Source organism: Scleropages formosus, chromosome 17 (genome assembly GCF_900964775.1).
Source record: "Scleropages formosus chromosome 17, fSclFor1.1, whole genome shotgun sequence".
Classification (NCBI taxonomy): domain Eukaryota; kingdom Metazoa; phylum Chordata; class Actinopteri; order Osteoglossiformes; family Osteoglossidae; genus Scleropages; species Scleropages formosus.
The window spans coordinates 15,189,183-15,209,242 of NC_041822.1; the positions used below are offsets into that span (position 1 = coordinate 15,189,183).

At 39.8% G+C, this 20,060-nt stretch overlaps 1 protein-coding gene across 2 annotated transcripts in view; it reads right to left on the reverse strand.

The window, feature by feature from the left end:
- Positions 1–20,060, reverse strand: part of ipo11 (importin 11) — a 130,408-nt gene that overhangs the window by 34,486 nt on the left and 75,862 nt on the right. For both annotated transcript variants that reach the window (XM_018759315.2, XM_018759316.2), the window contains exons 23-27: positions 12,354–12,433; positions 12,046–12,126; positions 3,928–4,023; positions 3,697–3,810; positions 1,709–1,830 (exon numbers count right to left, since the gene is read on the reverse strand). In XM_018759315.2, the coding sequence (XP_018614831.1) occupies positions 1,709–1,830; positions 3,697–3,810; positions 3,928–4,023; positions 12,046–12,126; positions 12,354–12,433 (493 nt within the window). The remainder of the gene's footprint in view (positions 1–1,708; positions 1,831–3,696; positions 3,811–3,927; positions 4,024–12,045; positions 12,127–12,353; positions 12,434–20,060) is intronic.

A 20,060-nucleotide genomic window follows, 5' to 3' on the forward strand; every position in this document is an offset into this window, starting at 1 on the left:
TATTACACCTGAATATTTAATGAGGGCAGATGGAGCAAAATGCTCAGTATTCCATAGACTGAGTCATCAAGACAATGAAAAGGCCCTTGGCCATCGTGGGGACACAGGAGAGTCTAGATTCTTGCCCTCACGCAGCCACCACCGCACAACATTTCCACCCAGGCAAGGTGGCAGGCACAGTTACACAAACTTACCTTTTGTACTTGGGCATAAAATGAAGGGTTTATAACAATTACTATGATAAAATAGTTTCACTGCTTAACCCATACGGTTATCTCGAAAGACTTGCACTGATTGGGCCGGCCAGCTCTTACACATAAGTGATTAAACTGTTCTGCTGAAGTAGGCAGAAGTGGAATATAAAAATGCCTTCTTCAAAAGAGCCTGGTGACAGCGCGGCACCACGAGACTCAGACAATGACTTTGAATTGAGAACAGAACATTGCATATTTATATGGATTAATAAGGCCATAACGGAAGCTTAACAGTAGCACCCAAATATGTATCAAACTAAGCTCAAGATCAGTGACAAAGATGATACTGTCAAACTAAGTGCTGCTGCAATTCATAACAATTTCACATTGAGAGACGTTTCATAGTTTATGGTGACACGAGGTTACAGAGGCGTTTGATATTCTGCGGCCATCTCTGAGGATGCTGCTTTGTGGTTTTCAGGGACTACATTTACATGCAGACAGTTTTCTACAAAGTGACATACAATATTTATTATTATTAGTATTTAACTGAAACCTTTGTCCAAGGGGTCCAATGCTAGACACACTGCACTAATTTCATACAATCAACTCAGCCATTTGTAACAGCAGAACAATGCAACACATTTACACATAAACACATCTGGGACAATTTTAGATTCTCTAGTTCATCTGAAACACATGCTTGGACCATAGGAGGAAACAAGCAAACTCTACACAACCTGAGTTGGATTCAAACTCACATGCAAAGTCTAGGTGATGTGAGGCACAAGCGTTACCCGCCGAACCACTGTGCTACCCATTACACTAAAAACAGTGAATGAGTTTCGACTTGCAACCAATGGTCAATGTTTCTAAACAGTTCTCTTGTTTGGCATATATCGTTATCTAACACCATTCTTATAGCCACATTAAATCACTGAACACATTTTACACAACTGCAAAGTGGCTAACTAAACGGCCACTACCAAACTCGGCTAGGTGTCTCCTATTCCTTTAGAAACTCGTATGTTAAAGTGCTGACTATGACATCTTTTTTACAGCTGACTAGCCATTTCCTAGTATTCAAATTAATACGATTAACCTGTATAGCGGCCTTTGTAATTGTGATTTAATTACTTTGGGTGATGAGTTCATTTTCACGAGCTCGTGTTTTGTCCTGTATGTCCCACTAAGCAGGTTTTCTTATAATAAAGGGCAGCAAATATATTTCAGATTGTTTGTTAGCATTTTGAATTTGGGGCATTTAAGTCTATGTTCAAATACATTTATACAACACATGAGTAATGCTTCGGATCACCCTACACGGCAACACAAAACCATCAGGGTGTCTCTTCTAAACAGCAAGATGGAAGTGCCTTTTCAGAGGCCTTGTCACTGCTCTCATGTTGAGTTGAACTCAATGGACAGTGTCACCAAGGCACAGACTGCCTACCTGGCTACCTGGAGGGTGTCAGCTGAGCAATGGGCTGCCAGGCGTGGGCACTATGACTCACCTGTTGTCTGATGGAAGCAGTGAGAGCAGAGCCAGTGCTGAGAGCTTCCTCCTCTCTGGCTGTGTGATATTGTCCATGCGCTCTACCCACATCTCGATCAGACTCCCCAGGAGTTGGTCCATCTGTTACAGTTAGATTATAGAAATGCTTGCTTTTAGCACATATGAAACTGCGACTGAGTACATGGTAAATGAACAAAAGTGATAGATACTATCAGATTAATGTTACCAAAAATATTGTACTGAAAGGTCTTCACCATATTAGCTTACCTTTTGCTTTACAAATCCCTTTGAACCTCCTGTGAGCACTACACATAACTTGCAATCCGTACTGCTGTCAGGAGACTTTGCAGCAAGACTTATAGTCTACTTTTAAAAAGAGTGCTTTGCTTGCTTATAATGTCCTGTAAAGGTTATAAATATCTATTAATAGATATTTATAGCTCTCAATAACTGCTTGTCCAATGCAGTGGTCCAGAGACTGTCCTGGAAACACAGGGATTGTGGAAGAGGACTTGTGTCCCATACAAGACGTACACATTAGAGAGCTATCACACACAGACACGCACACATATATACAGAAAAGAATTTGGAAGTCTTTGAAGAGAGCAGAGTCCATGCTCTGTAGTTTCATATTTTTATCTGCTGATGCTTTGAATAATTTTGCGGCTGACCGTGCAGCATATGTTGTGGTGATTAGGTAAACCATGGCTGGTGTGAGATGTTCAACACAGCGGAATGTGTCAAGAAGCACAACCTACGGCACTGTTCCGCTGGGACCAAATTAGAGCTGCAGCCGTGAAACTTTTGGCACAAAACCCAGAACTGTTTATTCATTTATGCTTATTTCTTTTCTTTTCTTTAAATAAAAGACAGGTGACAGATCGGGTTAGAGAAAATCCTGCATAATTGTTGCTAGATGCGAGTTGCTTTTCTGTATCTGAATGTTGCTTTAATGTTTTTTTTTTTTAAAAGCTAAAAAAAAAAAAAAACGAAACACCAAAAAGAGCACATTTCAAAGGCTTAAAGTCATGTTTAAACTAGGCTCCGGGTGTTCTTTGTCAAACAAAATGTATTCAGGTAACGTTTGAATTTAACGACATTGTTTGACATTAAAAGTTATCAAAATGTATTCAGTAGAACAGACTATTGTTTAATAGCAATCTGGTGTAAAACAGCTGGAACAATAAATCAATTATATAACAAAATTGCTTTCTGCCCTGAAATGTGAAACACTGCAGATATTAGATAACGGATTTACTCAGTTCTCCTGCCAGTGTGTTCGCAAACTCAATTTATGCATAAAATGGATGCAAAAAATGTAAGAGTAAGTGTTTCATAAGACCAAGTTTAAAAGCAATAAAGCAAGGTTCTGCCAGACTACAAGAAATGGCATTCTACCTTGTCTGCTCTTTGAGAAGTTTGTATTTCCTCAGTTAAAGGCACAAATAGCTATCTGATTCTAAACAAGAGCTGAATTTTCCACTCTGTTGCAGACAAACCCAGCACTTCCTTGGGAAATCTCTAATGTAATTTCAGCAGCATGAAACCAGCTTGCAGAGAAGAAACAGGGACCAAACCCAAGACCACAGGGTTATCCGTTTGAATCCCTATGCTGAGATACTGCGGTTTCATCCTTATCTAGAGAAGGAATGATTGGTGGACTCTGTCACACTTTAACGGAGAAACATGAAGACTCCCACCTATGCCCTCCAGCAGGGCTGTCCAGGCACTCAGGCAATTATTCAAGGCTCTCCACAGGAGCCATGAGCACGGCAGGATCCAAACCTATTATTTCAGCCTGCAGTCTGCCTGCATTAACCCAGACTTGCCAGATAATCTACATTTCAGTGAAGCTGTTCCACCAGCATGGAACACCTTAGTCAAGAGAAAGATGACTGCAGTGACCCAGAAGGGATAACGTGAATTAAAGCGATGAAATAAAATGGGGGAATAAAAATCACTAATCCACAGGTGAAGGTTCCGTACCTCCTGGTTGAACTCCCCAGCCATTTGTGTGAGGAGGGAGGAGAAAAAGCTGGAGTTCTGCAGAAGCACGCGTCCGATCACACCCAGGTAAGTTGACATCACGACGGGATACCTCTGAAAAGATAAACCAAACGCAACGACCAAAAAAGCAGAAGGTTTTATCCCACGGCTTCTCATGCTGACAAATACATATCCTGTATGACATTATCAGTATGTTGGAAACTAACCCACCTCTCCATCTATAATCCCACGGAAGACATTGGGCAGAAGGGGTTGGAACATGTGGGCACCCAAAAGAGGGCTCACTTTTATAGCAATTTCAACCACCTGGAAGAGAAGGAAGTCAATGAACAATGGTGCAAGATAATCATCACTGTGATAAGCCGCCTTCAAAGGGACATAAACCAAGGCATTAAGAACGAAACCTGCAAAATGTGTTATCCATACGTATCCAGCTGGGAATTTGCCAACCTTAATTCACAAGCTGATAGCACCATACAGATAGGTATGCAGTCAAATAACTGTTCACTACTGGAAAAGTAAATAGGGTAAATATTGTGGGGGGGGGGGGGGGGGAATGTTAACTAGGATAGGGCATAAAGATCAGCATAGTTCAGCAACTGCTAGAGAAAGGAAAAAATATTACAAAGACAGGCATATTAAATTCACAAGAAACATGTCAGCAAATCAGACAGCAGACCCTTTGTTTTCTTCCCCATGCGTTCTACTCTGAGGCTATAGGAAATTAAACCTCTGAGTGAGGTACTTAAAGACAGCAACAAAGGAATAAGGAGAAGGTGCATCTTAAGCACTGACTAAGATACAGAAGCGGGAGGGAGGCAGACTTTTAGAAAACTACTTGGATGGTTAATTAAACGGGGTTAAAATGAGGAATGTAAGAAAAACATTTTAGATGATGATATTCCATTTTTTATTAAAGTCGTGTAAAGTTAAAAAAGGCAAAGAAAAGAAAAATATTTTAACACAAACATTTGTCTCAAGAAGAACCTGAACATAACTTACCTAAACATTGTACAGCGCACAGTACAAAGAGAAATTTAATTTATAGTCATCCATCATCCACCACTTACTTACATAAGCAAATCTACTTAGACATCCAAACTGATGAAGAAACATTGGTTACAATGCCTGAAACTGCAGTCCATTACACACACAAACTGACTTGCTTCTAGCCATCTGCATTACAATCAAGAAATTTAAAAAAAAAAAAAAACCAAAGTAAGCAATTCAAAATTGTCACCTCACAACACTTCCTGAAATGCTGTGTGACAAAAGTGCTTATGATACACAGGATGAAACAGTCCAAAGAGATAAATATGCTGATATTTTCCTGCTAGTGCCAAACCAAATGGCCTCTGCAGAAAACGTCTTAGTGGTTGCAATTTCCACCTATCCCTTAACTGCACATTCAATTTCTCTGCCTGTTAATTAGCCTAATTATCCCCAATTCCTTTAGAAAACAGTCCAGAGACGCTTTTTCAGCACATCCTTTTCGGTGTCAACATTTTTCCTCTTATTTCGGCACACCCTATGTCACAGTTGTGCAGAGAGCCAGATTCTGCACGTTGTGCAATGTGTTTGGGAGCCCTGCCATCACTCCCCCTGCAGAAGTTGTATGATGCATCTCACCAGGTGCACAGGTGACTCTCTGCTCCTCAGCACAGCTGTAGGCCACCACTACTCTAAAATGTATGCAAATATACACTTAAGAAATAAACAAAATAAATCTTTGCAACCTTTTTCTTTTTTACAGGAATTCTATCTGCTAAGAGCAATACAGGAAGGGAACTGAATGGACACAGGAATCTGAATCTAAACAAAATTCACCTCTTATGCTTCATGGCTGATGAACTATTTTCATCCAAAAACTGTCGAAACATCAGAAAATACTGCAACTTAAAAAAAACATGCACTTCATGTGAAAACATTAGTTTTGATTCAATTTATATTGTAAAGAAACAATTTGTTAAATACCACAGGGCAACACAACCTGGTTATTTTATTTCTATCTCTTAGGCAACAAATATGTAGGAGCACCAAGATTAGGCCTGCTATCACATATCCATGCGACAATGCAGATAAACCGACAGTAAAATAATAATTCAAAATCATATATTTAAAAAAAAAGTACACAGTTCTGTCATTTCAAATTCATTTTGAAATGATGGCTATGGCTCATTACACCTTTGATATTACAGAAGAAAGAAGAAGAAACATAGACTTTATTCTTGTTCAAAAGCTACAGCTTAACTGAAGTCAGGCATTAGAATGTAGCTGCTGACTAGATCCCAGTATGAACTGGAGGCCCCGCAAGGTCTGAATGACCGCTAGCCCCTGGTTCAGACAGTACACTTCAGGCAGGGAGACCAGGCATAAATTAGACTCAGTAATGTTATTATGACAGATCAAACATCACTACTGAGCAGCATTAATAAAAAAAAAAAAAAAAAAAAAAAAAACCATTTACATACTAATGAAAGGTTAGACCATCCTTCTCAATTAGGTGAAAAATAAAGTCAATCCAAATAATCCAATCCATGCTTAAATACAAATGTCTATATACTAAGGACAAGATGATGAGTACATGAATGAATACCAGGCATCTTAAGAGCAAATGTGTTTCAAAGTACAATGACCACAAAATTATGTTTTAAGACATGGTCTACAAAAATCATTAGCAAGAAAACTGTGGTGGCATGGTTGCAAAAAGGGAACAGCTTGGAAAAATCAAAGTATCGATGAAGATTGATTTGAAGATTGCTTGTTGTTTTCAATATAAAACATCACCTCCACTTGGCAATAAATGAGAAGGTGCCCCACCTCTACCACCTGACATGTTGATATCTGCCAGTAGCATTAGCACTCAACAGTTAAATCAGAGGTTGTCATCAGACCTAAACAGCGTGATAACTTCTTTTAAACAGACAAGCAAAAGCATAATTCTTATACAAATGTTTCCCTTTGAAAGTCTGTCTTCAGTTTTAACTCTGTTTCAAAGCACAGAGGAAGTGGACTAAGGTTTTGCAAGGTTTTTCAGATTATCATTAGATACTTAATATTCAAACTTTTAGGAACCATTCTTGAACACAAATGCATAAATTCACTTCAGCCTAGATATAAAAACAAGTTTATCTGTCCCACTGCATTTGATTAACATATTAGCCATTTTCTGGTATGGAACCTTTTGGAAAACATGTACCAAACTTAAATTTCACATTTAAAATAATACAGGGATGTTAGCTAGCTGTCTGGTGGGATTTATCACAACTGTGTCTCATGCCTTTGAGGTTCACTGTGTGAAAATCGGGGGATCTGAGTTCAGACCTCTGAGGAACAGGAACCTGGCACCTGGGCAACAAACATCACCATCCAGCCTCAGGAGCTACACACGTCCTCGCAGGCAAACAAACAGAGGTTTATTAGACCGAAATACAAGTGTAAATAGAACTGCTTGCCTTTTTGCTCTGATTGATGCCCTGAAATTGTAAAAGAGATGACATTCAGAAAATATTTTACGTCCTGGCAACATATTCCCAGAGCCAAAAAACAGCAAAATTAATAAACCTAGTTTTCTACTACCATATGGGATACATTCCTGAAACCAGACGTAGGTGAAAAGAACAGGGATCAACTGTCATCTCAGAAAATAATCTTTTCATTTAATCTGGAATTTACATAACACTTCCTGCTGACAGAAAGATAAAGTGAAAAACTCTCAGTTGAAAATGAAGGCTACAGAAATGGCCCTAAACTCCTGTGGGATTGTAAGCAATGTGTTCATCAAAGTCTAAACAATATACACCAAACACATTTATTTTGAAGTTATGCAGTGCTCTGTAAACAAAGTAGAAGAAATTTTAATTATTAAATGACTCTGCAACAAGCAGTGTGTACTGATTTCTAACAACTATCCAAGGGGATGAAGAAGTACAGAGCAGGGGAAAAATGAATTTCAATAATTAGAACCCAAGGTCAGAATTACTACAGTCCAGGCTCAATAGACATATATACAAACAAACCATGGGTTACTATGGCAATTTATCCTTCAAGGCCATGAATGAAAGACTTCACCATGGTGACCAGGGCTGACAGACTCTCGTCAAAAACCATCACTTCTGAAACGTGCCATCAGTAAAGGCTGAAAAGAATTCATTGTTTGCATTTGTCAGGTCAGACAGTATTTATCTGTAACGGAAGTCTCATGAATATATTACTATGGCAAGCAGGTCTACATGCCCCTTAAAAAAGCTAAATAAATGAAAAGCTGCAAACGAAATGTACTGTACAAATTCCCAGGTTTATTCACAAAAATGTCACAGTGCTTATCCGATGATTGCCAGAAAATGCCACACAGCCTGCAGCAAATAACGAAACACCTTTTGCTAGAATTTAAAGATCTGAAGAAATTTCTATTAAAAAAAAAAAAAAAAAAAAAAAAAAAAAAAAAAAAGTGTTCAGAAAGCCCCTTAGCAATTACGGCAGTTAAATAATAATGTGCAAGTTAAGAAGCGGAAGGGAAGGGTGGGTGTTGGAGGTGTCTGACAATCCAGTCGCTGAGACCAAGATGTGTCAAATTTTTGAGACTAAATCTTGATTTGGGTTTTATGAAAAACAATGAAAGATTAACATAACACCCAGAGTAAAGGTAAAGCAGCATTTAAAGGAACAGATTGTACTGTACTACTTAAGGGTGAAATTGTCATTTCTAAATAATTACGATAAATGTGCGTTCTTGATCTTACTGGATTTTTGCAGAGCAAATTAATCTGCTGTCTCATTTGAACAGACCTTCATTAATGCAAATAAACTTCTTGAAGCTACAAAACTACAGTAAAATATTAAACAAGTGACTATTAGAGTTGAGACGGGGGGGGGGTGAGATGGCACAGCAGGTTTGACCCTGTGCCTGCTCTCTGGTAGGCCTGGGGTTCGAGACCTGCTTGGGGTGCCTTGCGACGGACTAGTCTCCCGTCCTGGGTGTGTCCCCTCCCCCTCCAGCCCTACACCCTGTGTTGCTGGGTTAGGCTCCGGTTTGGCGCAACCCCGCTTGGGACAAGTGGTTTCAGACAGTGTGTGCGTGTGTGCGGTTGAGATCTTTATGAGGTAAGGCAAAAGCAACCTGAATTCGTAAATTTGAGGTTTACCTTCCTTCGCAACATAACAAAACAAAAGCATGATTTGGAAACAAAAGCTTTCAGTTTTTTCTGTTCCAAGCCAAGATCCTAACAACCGCTTCACCTTGCACCCTCAAGTTTTAGCATTAATTAAATCTCTGTCAATAAAAAGTATACACATTTGCCTGGAAACAATTTTCTGTCATGGATAACATTACAGCAAATTAATTAGACAATTAAAAAGTGCAGAGTTCCAGCTCCATTTTCAGCGGCTGGACATTAGAGACATAGCCATTTAACAGACAAATTACAGGCGTGAACTTCAAGGTTAATGAAATTGACTCTGAAAAAGAGGCCCACTCACTCTGACACTGAAAACTTACACACACACACACAAACACACACACGACACTGAGCTCAAGTCATCAGAGCATTCAAGTCTACACTCTGCCTAGAGCATTTTAAAGGACCAGTGCAGCTTTTAACCTACAGCACCGGTCAAAGGTGTGTGCACATTTACTGGAAATAAGTTTTCACAGCTGACGTCGCATGCCATGAGTCTAAGTTGCCCTTCATTATCCAGAGAGTTTATGCACTTTAACAAACTGAAATATAACTTTTAGGTGTATTTCATTTTGTAATCTTGCAGAAGAATGAAGGTCTACCAAACCCTGATGGATTCTGAAGTCTATGATAGCCTGGCTGATAGAGTCTGCCAAGGACTTGGTAAAGATCATCAACTCTGAGAGCACAAAAGCAGCCACAAAACATGAAAGTGCTGGACAGTGGGAATCACACAGGTACAACGCAAGCACTCAGCCTTTCTGTGCCACTGCAAGTTGCATTTCTAATGCAAGTCAATTCCCATTATTTCCATTTAACTCTAGGAACATCAGTAAGACAATGCAAACCATGTGAGGTTCACTTTAAAAGAGCAAAAATAAGTGCAGTACCTTTGCCTTGTGAGCCATTCAAACAAAGAAGGCAGAGAATTTCACAGTTCTCTGTGTTGCACCACTGGGAGACTTAAACAACCTGTTGTCAGAGACCTGTGTCACACAATCTGTGCACTGCAAGGGCCAGACACAGGCTGTGTCAAGGGTGTAAAAATATTTTAAATTGAGACAAGACAAAACAAAACAAAAAAAAAAAAAAAAAAAAAAAAAAAAAAAACCTCCAGCCTCCAGCTAAAGTATTAATGTTAAAGAGTAAGATATGAATAAATATAGATACTAAGTTAAGGAACACAGGCTGCATACCACTTACACTGAACAGGCACTGGAGCAAAAGCATGAAACTCAAAGGCAGGATTCTCAGTTATATTCTACATCATTTATGCACCTACTCGAACGATGAACCTCGGTGCAGCAAGCGGCATCAAACTAGGTTTACTTAAGACTTTCATGTCTGCAGCTATGTCTCTTTCTCTTAATGTAATGCATAAATTGTACTTTTGCCGAGATGTACGTCGCTTTGGACAAAAGCGTCTGTTAAATGAATAAATGTAAACGTACATCAACTTGATAACAGCAGAAGCTATTCCTGTACTTTTTCCACTTGTATCAAAGTTAAATACATCACATACTTCTTGCATCTTATATTTCAACCATTAAATCATAATGGTGTGATCTGGAACAGGCAAAGGCATGGTCAGCACCCTGGACAGCTCCCTGGGAGCACTCAGGACAGGATACAGTGCCCCAGTAACACACCAGCGAGCAATCTCCTCATCAAAGGAGGAGATAAGGGTACACGTAGGAGACAGCGGGACAGTCGACACCCGAGGCAGGCTGACGAATGGACTCAGTTGTGCCTTTTTTTCACAGGTGGCCACCAGTGTGGCAGCAACCACCGACCTCAGTGGTGTGGGAACGTGAGAAACCCCCACTGCGAGAGTGAAAGCAGGAACACACACAGTGAGGGTGACGACAGTTTGCTGCTTTGGTGGTGCAGGATTTCCTTTCCCCCTTCTTCTGGGAAAGACAACCACCTGCTGTGGGGCCTTCACTAAGTTGTTTGGAACTGCCTTGTAGCTATTTTCTTGTTCCCACTCTGGTTTGCATTGCCCTTAAGCTTGTGTCCACCGGAGATCGTGTTCATGAATTGAGGACATATTTTTTGTTTACTGTTATCCAACAGCTTGTGGAATAATAAAGCTTGCTCTCTCATGAGGTTCATTTCACCTTTGGTTCCCTCTTCTTGCTCACAATGGATACAGATGGTCCCCAATTTACGATGGTGCGACTGACGATTTCTTCGACTTTATGATAGTGAGCTGGCCACAGATATTCAGTAGAAACGTACTTCGAATTTTGAATTTTGATTTTTGCCCAGGCAAGCAATACACAGGACAATACTCTCTTGCAGATCGCTGCCGCTGCCCAGCATCCCATCTCCTAGTCTGCCATGCGGTCGCTATACAGATACACCCTCTATATGTACGTTGTGTTGGGCATCCATAATGTCACAGAAACGCCCATTTGTGTCTCCTACTACCAGTTGGAAGAAGAGGAGGAGGGCAATTACTCTTGAGAAGAAACTCAAGATAATTGCCCAGCATGAAGGTGGCAAGACCGTAATCATCATTGCATGTATGTTAGGCTATGATGTTCGGTAGATTAGGCCTCAGAGCTGCAATACCTGTTAAGATGCTTTCAGAAGCTGCAATGTGATGCAAGTGCCCCAAGCACCCACACACATACTCTCACTAACACTATGAGGGAACACACTCAACAGTTTGATAGCTCCACTCATGATCTAAACTCCACTTATTTAAAGAAATAAAGTCATACTTGAACACAGCAAACAGCAAATTTCTTGGGAATAGGATAACGTGAGAGTGAAACTTGACTGATACTCTCAAAGTTTTAAATGTCTATTCCTTCATGACTTCCCATCTGCTTACTTTGAAAACAAAAGAAATCTCAAAAATCTGTCATGACTTAGGTCACCAAAAGAAGTGTACAGAGAAGATTTTGCAGGACAACAGGTGGAGAAGTGAGCAAGGTCCTGGACTCAAGTTTAGTGCAGCACTGTCAATGCACACTTGAAAAAGGTGCCTAGATTGCTTAAATGATGACCTTGTAAATGAGAACATTTCTTTATACCCCAGGAAAAGGCATGTGTTCCTTCAATCTGCAAAACTCTGCTCATCTAAGTAGGAGGACAGGTAGGCTATAAAGTGTTGCATGAGCAGTTATGGTCTGAAGCTCACCTTCAGCACCTGGACCTGTCCCTCATTGGTGATGTCCTTCAGCAGCTCACAGAATGATCGGCACAGGCCCTCCGCATAGTTCTGGGTAGGATGGAAAAGAAGAGAAAGGACTACAGAGACTCACCCCCACCATGTGGAGTGAATAATTAGATGTGTCCTGGCACCAGTACCCTGGGTCTTGTGTTTACAGCCGATTGCAACTCTCACCAGGGACAGAGCACTGTGCAATTATAGCCTGCCCATTCAGTTCTCCACTGGGAAAAACAGAGCCCAAACAAAAAAGCCGCTGCACTTTCACCAGCACTGACCTGGAGGAATTCTGTGGCTGACAGGTACGTGTACCCATTGATGATCTGGAAACACGTCCGGAGATTTTCAGAACTCAGCTCTGGAGGACAAGAGAGAGCCGACATATTAGTGTTGGCATAACGTAAAGGTGTGGGGGAGACAAGATGTACCATGTTCCATGATTAATAATGTGGAAACAAGCCCCATCGCAGCATGCCAGAGGCCAGCAGAAACTTGGGTCAACACCTTTGCCTCTCAGTGCCAGGTCTGGCAGAGCCCAGCTGTGATCGGACACTCGGAAGCCAAGTGTTGTGACAAAGTCCTCACACCAGAGTCCTGAGAATTCCTCTGTTGTGCAATGCGACTCATTTGACTGTGACACTCACACACTTGATGCTGACTCACTCAGCAGATGTATAAGACCACGGGCAGGCCAGGCTTTCACCGCTGCACTCCACAGTATGATCAAATACACATTAACACTTGATTTCAGATCAAAAGACAACAGAATTTAAAAATTATGAACTACTCAAAAACAGACATCCCCACCCACTGCCAAGACTCCTATGTGGTCAAGGACTTTTTAAAGATAAAACCTCTCCAGATTACATTTCATATCTTACAATGCTTTAGCAAAACTTATTTGTGCCTCCCTTTGGAGTTTCGCACCAAAAATGCATAAATATCATTATTAAATAATAGAAAGCTTCAGTTTTCCATTTCACAGAGACATATGTTTTTTGTGGTCAGATAGCAATAACACATTTCAAGGTTGTGTGAATAATTTATTAGCATGAGACCCTGGAGAAATTAAAGACTTTTTAATGTTTTAGCCCTGGAAGGGGGGGGGGGGGGGGACTTGGAGGAAGCAGAGAGGGGCTAAAAGGAGCTTGCCACAAGCTGAATTGTCACCTACCAGGATTTTCCATTGTCTAGTCCTGAGAGACAGAACTACCGAAAAAGACAGAAATAGTGGAGGAGGGAGGATCAAAAATAGTAAAGTCCAGGTCAGTCTAGATAAAGACTTTACTATTTTTGTAGTACATCGCATCAGTATCTCTGTTGTGAAGGACACTGAAAACAAACCAAATAACATAAACGTCTTTTTCACCAAGGTGGCCAACATGCAATGAAGCCACCTGAAAGTGTTTTGGAACTATGAATCATTTTATAGCAAAAAAAAAAAAAAAAAACCCACCTTTTGATACAGTAAGTTTTTTTTTTTTTTTTAAAAAAGGGCAAAATGTAAACAGACACCAAAACATAGACCTAAAAAGCCAAAGGACAATCATATTCTTTTTATTAAATTACAAATCTTGTTTGGCCAACACAAAATCAAGCAATTAGTGAATACAGGCAAATATGGTGACTATATACCCTCTTTTTCAGTATGCAGTTGACTTGCTGAACTGCAAATAAAGAATACAGAGAAAATAAAAGTTATAAATGGAACCCTTATCATAGCACCTTAAACTTTAGAAATGAACAGGTGGGAATTTACTGAAACATTTTAAATTTGTCACCGTTGCGTAGGCTACGACAACCACCTCCCTAAACATTTGAATGCAAAATTATGTAGACCATACCACTGTGTAAATCTCTTCGTAATCACATTACCTGTTGCTGTATGGTGTTTCCAAAAAAAAGAAAAAAAAAAAGGGGGGGGGGGGGGGGTTCTGAAGTTGACGGAGACAAATTTTCTCCCAAAATGAAGCCGCGATGATAAGTTCCCCTACGGCAATCACTGTCACAAGGCAAGAATGCTGCCAGCTCCTAATCCTCTATGGGCAGTGTAATTACTTTTTGATAGATTTTTTTGAGGTGGTACACTGGCTCGTGGGCATGACGTAAAGATATCACCCAATATGCAGTCTCAAACTCAAAATTTTATTTTACCTTTCACTTCCCTTACAGATTGTGTTTGGTACTGGCTTGAGACTTCGTACAGACTACAAATGAGTCTTTTCCCTCCAGCAGGACAGAGGGGAACATACAGTACATTTTCAATGGAAAACAGAAAAATTGTGCTCTTAAAGGGCACTTGTAGTCCTAATATATAGTACTGATTGCAAAGGCACATGAACAAAATATGTTGAATGAAATTCATATGAAAACTTTGTACGACAGAACATTCTCTGTGAATATGTTGGCTACTACTGAAACTCATAACTCTCTGGAAACATTTTTCCAAAATGTTAACAGACTTAATGAGGAGCAACTAATCCTAATAACTTGAAGTGTGACTCTCTCCTCCTACAAGCACGACATGAACCAAGAGAAGGGAAAAGAATGTGTATGTTTGGCACATAACACAGCTGAGCTGCAAGAGCTAGAGCACAAGCATGTTCCAGTATCAGGTTCTGACTCCAATAAAAAGTGCATGTGAAGCCTGGAGGAATGCCTACACAAACACATGTCGTCCCCCACTTTGAACCTATCAACTTTTAGCAGAAGTATGTAAAGAGGTCCTGCTGGGCCTCCATAAACACATGCTCTTTTATCTCCTTCTGAAAACACTTCCCAGAATATTCCGGTAGTGGCCAGATACTGTAAGACTAAACATCCCATGGCTGATCCTTTGAGCAACCAATTAAGGGAACACTGTGGAGATCAGTCAAAGAACCATCAATGTCAATGCATGCATGCGGTACAATCAAGAAAAGTAGAAAAGGTACACTGTGTTCTGTCTATGATCCCCTAACACCCCTGCCTATCACCAACCTGCAGGAAGCATCCTGTTGACTTACGTTTCTACATTTTAGGAACAAAGACAGACCATCTGAATTAAAAAAAAAAAAAAAAAAAAAAAAAAAAGCTGAAACCCGAAATGAGATGGGCATCAAACAGCTTGGTATTTGCCCTATTCACAGTTAATGATTGTAATATCAAGTGAGAGACAATTTAAATGCTACTTCTTCTCTTCATGAATATTTATTTCATCAGTGGCAGAGAGTATACCTTGAGAAAAACTGTTTTTTTTTTGCAACCTGTTGAAAAATTGATGTGCATATATAACCATGCAACAACCAGAGCAAAAATTTATTCTAGATGTGTATTTACTTGAACTTGAGTGCTGAACACGGCTTCTGTATCATGACAAAAGTTTGACGATTATAGGACCTTTCGAGCTACATGAGTGAAGCTGTATTTCTTAACTAGGGGAGGAGGTCTAATGTTGAAAGACTCAAAATAGCCAGCGACTTCAGGTTAGACCACTAATGTGTCCAGGTGCATCGCAAATTGTGTGATATAAACTGAAATAAGGAACAAACCCATTTGTCTGATATGCAATACAGTAGTTTCTATCCTTACGGGAAAAACCCACTAAAACATGTTATGGCACAAAACACATCTATGTTCGACAGACTTCACATCCAGTTTTGTGAAGTCAAGGTATCCAAACTATTTCTTAAAAAAAAAAAAAAAACTGCAGCCAGAATCACTGATCACAGCAAGGCGTGAAGCAGCTGAAATTGCCAAGAAACAGAAACCGATTTTGAATGTCAAATTTGTAAAGAATATTTTGAGCAGGTACACCCTCAGAAAAAAGTTTGTTTTAAAAAAAAAAAAAAAAAAAAAAAAAAAAAAACTTATTGCCATAACACACTACGGCTCACCATATTGATTAGTTGGCCACTAGTGCTGAGAACACTGTAAAAATGTTCAATTTTTAAAAATCTTTATCGTCATCTCAGTCACTCAATATCTTTAACTGCTTGTCCAAGTCAGGTTTACAGGAAGCACAGGTTGTAAGGCTAAGCAGGGCAGGGTACACCCTGGTTAGGACACCAGTCTATTTCAGTTGCATTATTATAAAGTGGTGATTTTTAGCAACTAACTTGAAGGAAAAGTTCAACAATTTCTCTTTGATGAACTTTTACCAGAACTCTGTCTGGCAAGAAAAGTACAGTATGTTCATATATCCTATACTGTATATACAGTTGCATTATACAATAAAATACATCTGGGATTAAGTTAGTCATTTACTGTGATTTTTATAAGTGTGGCACTTAAACCAGTTTGAACACCCCTGTTCTATACCATGTAGGCAGCAGTCTTCCACATATACTGTCTGGTACATACAGGCATTACAGACTAAGCAGAACCAACATTCTGCATCATTGACATCAGAAAACCCCACCGCAGGCAGTTAAAATTTGTAATGATGCTCTCATTACCTGGAACAACGGCCTTTGTGCTTCAGAGAGAAACAATATTTATAGTAAATTAAGGCAAACTGATGGCCTCATTTCTGCATCGATTTGCGCCAGCAGAAATGGCCACAGATGGCCCTGAGAGGAACAAGTACACACAGTGTCTGTGCAAGGGAGATGACTCAGGCCTGCTTGGACTCATGAGCACGGTCTTCAATGCTGTTTCAAGAGACGATTTCACACTAATTTAACTGCCATGCACATTGGTGAACAGAAAAAAATTCAATAATTATGAATGCATTTTTTTTTTTTTATTAAAGCAGCCATTTATAGGCAACAGGGCAGCATTTGGAACAAAACAGGCATTAATCATTAAGAATTACATTACTTCTGCAGAATTTTCAAGAAATAAAAAAATGGAAAAACTGGAAAGCTCATTAAATCAAAGCTGCTTTTTTTAATCGATACTGCTTATGCCCGAATAGACGGTCCACAGCTTTCTGCCAAAATCATTGCAACTTTTTATCTTGGCTTCATACATAACAAGACCCAGAGTGTGCATGGTGTCAAGCAGGTTCTTGAAGTATACTTAGAGAATAGCTTATTCCTCATCTCTAAACTTACTGGAAGCACCCAGAGGACTCCCTGGCACTTATAGTGCAGCAGCTGTTGTTTCACAGAGAATAAAAATGAATCACTAACAGCAGGAAAAAATCACATTTCCCTGACAGAGGGAACTAAAACCTCTTCCTATAGAAAATATTTGTGACCTGCTACCATCACTATTTTACACAAAGCCCCCGAAAAAAAGATCACCCATTCTACCCCACAGGCAAGGTATCAGTTTTCAACCCACCCTCACACACACTCGCCCTTGAAAACTGCCCATAGACACACTGTACAGAAGGATATCACGCCAAGTCTGAGAGTTCAGTTTGCACTGATTGGTTGACATTTAAATTTTTTTGACAGAGAGAATCTCTAAATGATGCTGACGAGGTCATGTATGATTTAAGAAAAACTGGCATGCACAATGCATTCTCTGAGCATGCCCTCTTAATCATTAAATCTAAAAGTGAGACCAAGCTGTGCGTGACAGACAAATCTATTATCTAAAACATATCGAAAACATCAGCGAAACTGGATAAACTGTACCCCGCCCCCCAAATCACCACTGTAGCTGATCTGTAAAAATGCCAAATAAGAAACATGTAAAAGAGCTGAGAAAGAAACTTGTAGTTACAAGTTCCAGTTTGAAACTGTACTAACTGCAGTCTTAATACAAATAAAAATGTGTGGCTACCTTGAAGTAATAGTGCACCTTTTGTCAGTAAAGTCCAAGTGGCATATTTTTACATTTACTCATTTAGCTGACACCTTCCTCCAAAGCAACTTACAATGTTATGGTACTTAGTTACCTACCCATTTATACAGCTGGCTAATATTACTGGAGCAATTCAGGGTAAATACCTTACTCAAGGGTACTACAGCTGGAAGTGGGGATCAAACCTGCGACTTTTTGGTCCAAAGGTAACAGCTCTAACCACTACACTACCAGCTGCTCCAATTATTCATCAAAATGAACTAAAATCCCTTTTTCAACTGACATTTCAAGAAAATATTACCATTAAATCATTAATAAATATATTCTGACCATTTTAGTGCTGACCTTGGCAGTGGATTTGTGATGTCTACTCCCCTGCAAATGCTTCATAACAGTAAACTTCACTACGAAAGCAGAGTGGAAACCAATTTATAATGCTCTACACTTTTCAGAGCACCACAAAGATATCTAAAATTATTCTGTCATTGTTAACTTTGCAAGTGCCAGAGAAGGTCTCGGCATAAATGCCCAACGTGCTGTAAAATTAGCTTTAAACGCAGGAGTTGGATGAGCAATTTGTCTTCATATTACTTACTGTATGACAAAAAGAATTTAAAATTGTCAAATGTACTAAAGAACTGCAGAAACCTTACACAACAATAAATCTGATTTACAGTAGCTGCACCTTTTTTGAAATCCAGCAGTAAACTACTGAGTTCATTAGAACTGGTCACCATTAGAATAATTACTGATTTATGCTGCTTCATTAATCCATTAATGGCTTTTCCAGCAGCTAATGAATATAAATTCTTTCTAACATGTGTTCCTATCTGGTAATACGATCAGGAACAAAAGTCCCAGGTGACATTTCAGTTCTCCAGAATCAACCCTGAAATGACAAATTATTAAAAATTTCTAAGGGAATCCCAAACTTTGCAGAACAAAGGGCACAGGAAGAACCACCCTTTGTTTCTGAAAGGTTCTCTAGGTGGATCTGACAGACTCAGACAAGTGTAGCATCACTTGTGACCTACTGATGTTAACCTGAGCAAGGCAGCAAAAGATAAACGCATAGCTGGTTATTGGCGTGATTACAGAATTAAAAGCCACAAATATACTGGGTGGAAGGCAAAGTGGGCATCAGGAGAGTGTCATGTACCTCAGCTCAGGATTTCAAAGGGATAAGAGTCAATCGCCGTTCCATCGATTTCCGAGATACTCATCCGAATCTTCCTGGTGGGCTGGCATGTTTATTTGTGTTAGTACACCGGCTTTCTTGCAGTAGTTTCAGTCGGTTTACGGCTATAAACTGACACCTAGCAAAGAAAATGCCACATCCAAAGCTCCATAAGAGCACCTTTGACACATTTCTCTGACTCAAGGATATGAAATGAACCAATACAGAAGAAGAACCTCTGCTTATGGCTGATCGAGCTTTGATGATGGCAAAGTGGAAGAGGTTAAACAATTACTGTTGAAAAATGTGACCATGTGTAACAAATTGGGTAAAATGTGCAGAATTTTTTTGTACCTGCAACAACCACATAATGATCTTTACCTCTTCAGATCTGTAAAATATCCGTAGAGAAAGTAATTTTACAGGGCATACATACTAAACACTTCTGCCACACATATTTTCAAGTCTCCAGGAATTCACTGAAAGACTATTTCAACGGGCAGAGACCTCTGAAGTAGTCCAGGTACGGAGCAAGCAAGGGTGACTCTGATTGGCCTCCACTTTGAAGCCAGCTTTCAAGTCATGCCAGAGCAAAGCTGGTGAGGGTCCATAAATGCCAGGTATTTTATAGTGACCAGGGCAGAAGGATAACGCCACTGTCCACAAAACTGAATGAGTTCATTCAGCTCCATCCAGAGAGGTTTGTCTCCACTTAAGAAACGGCTGCTGAAAAGACCCTTATACACTTGGAAACCTGTTCCCAGATACTGTAGGAAGGATTTCTAAGTGCTGCTTCTCTGTCTCTCTCAGTGACATTGCTACACCCATTTTCAAAAAAAAAAAAAAAAAAAATCAATTAATGCTTGAGAAGAAGTCATAAAAGAACACTGATGCAGCAGAATGAAAAATAGAGCAAACGTTAACGGTGGGAGTATAGAGGTGCTGGGGTGGGCTGGCTTGAAAAAGTGAGAGAGGCAGTAAAATCAAGGGCTTCATCTGCACCCCATAGCAGGAAACTTGTACACTGAGGAGTGCCGAGATCATGGAAAATGGGACAGGGTGCCAATGTCCT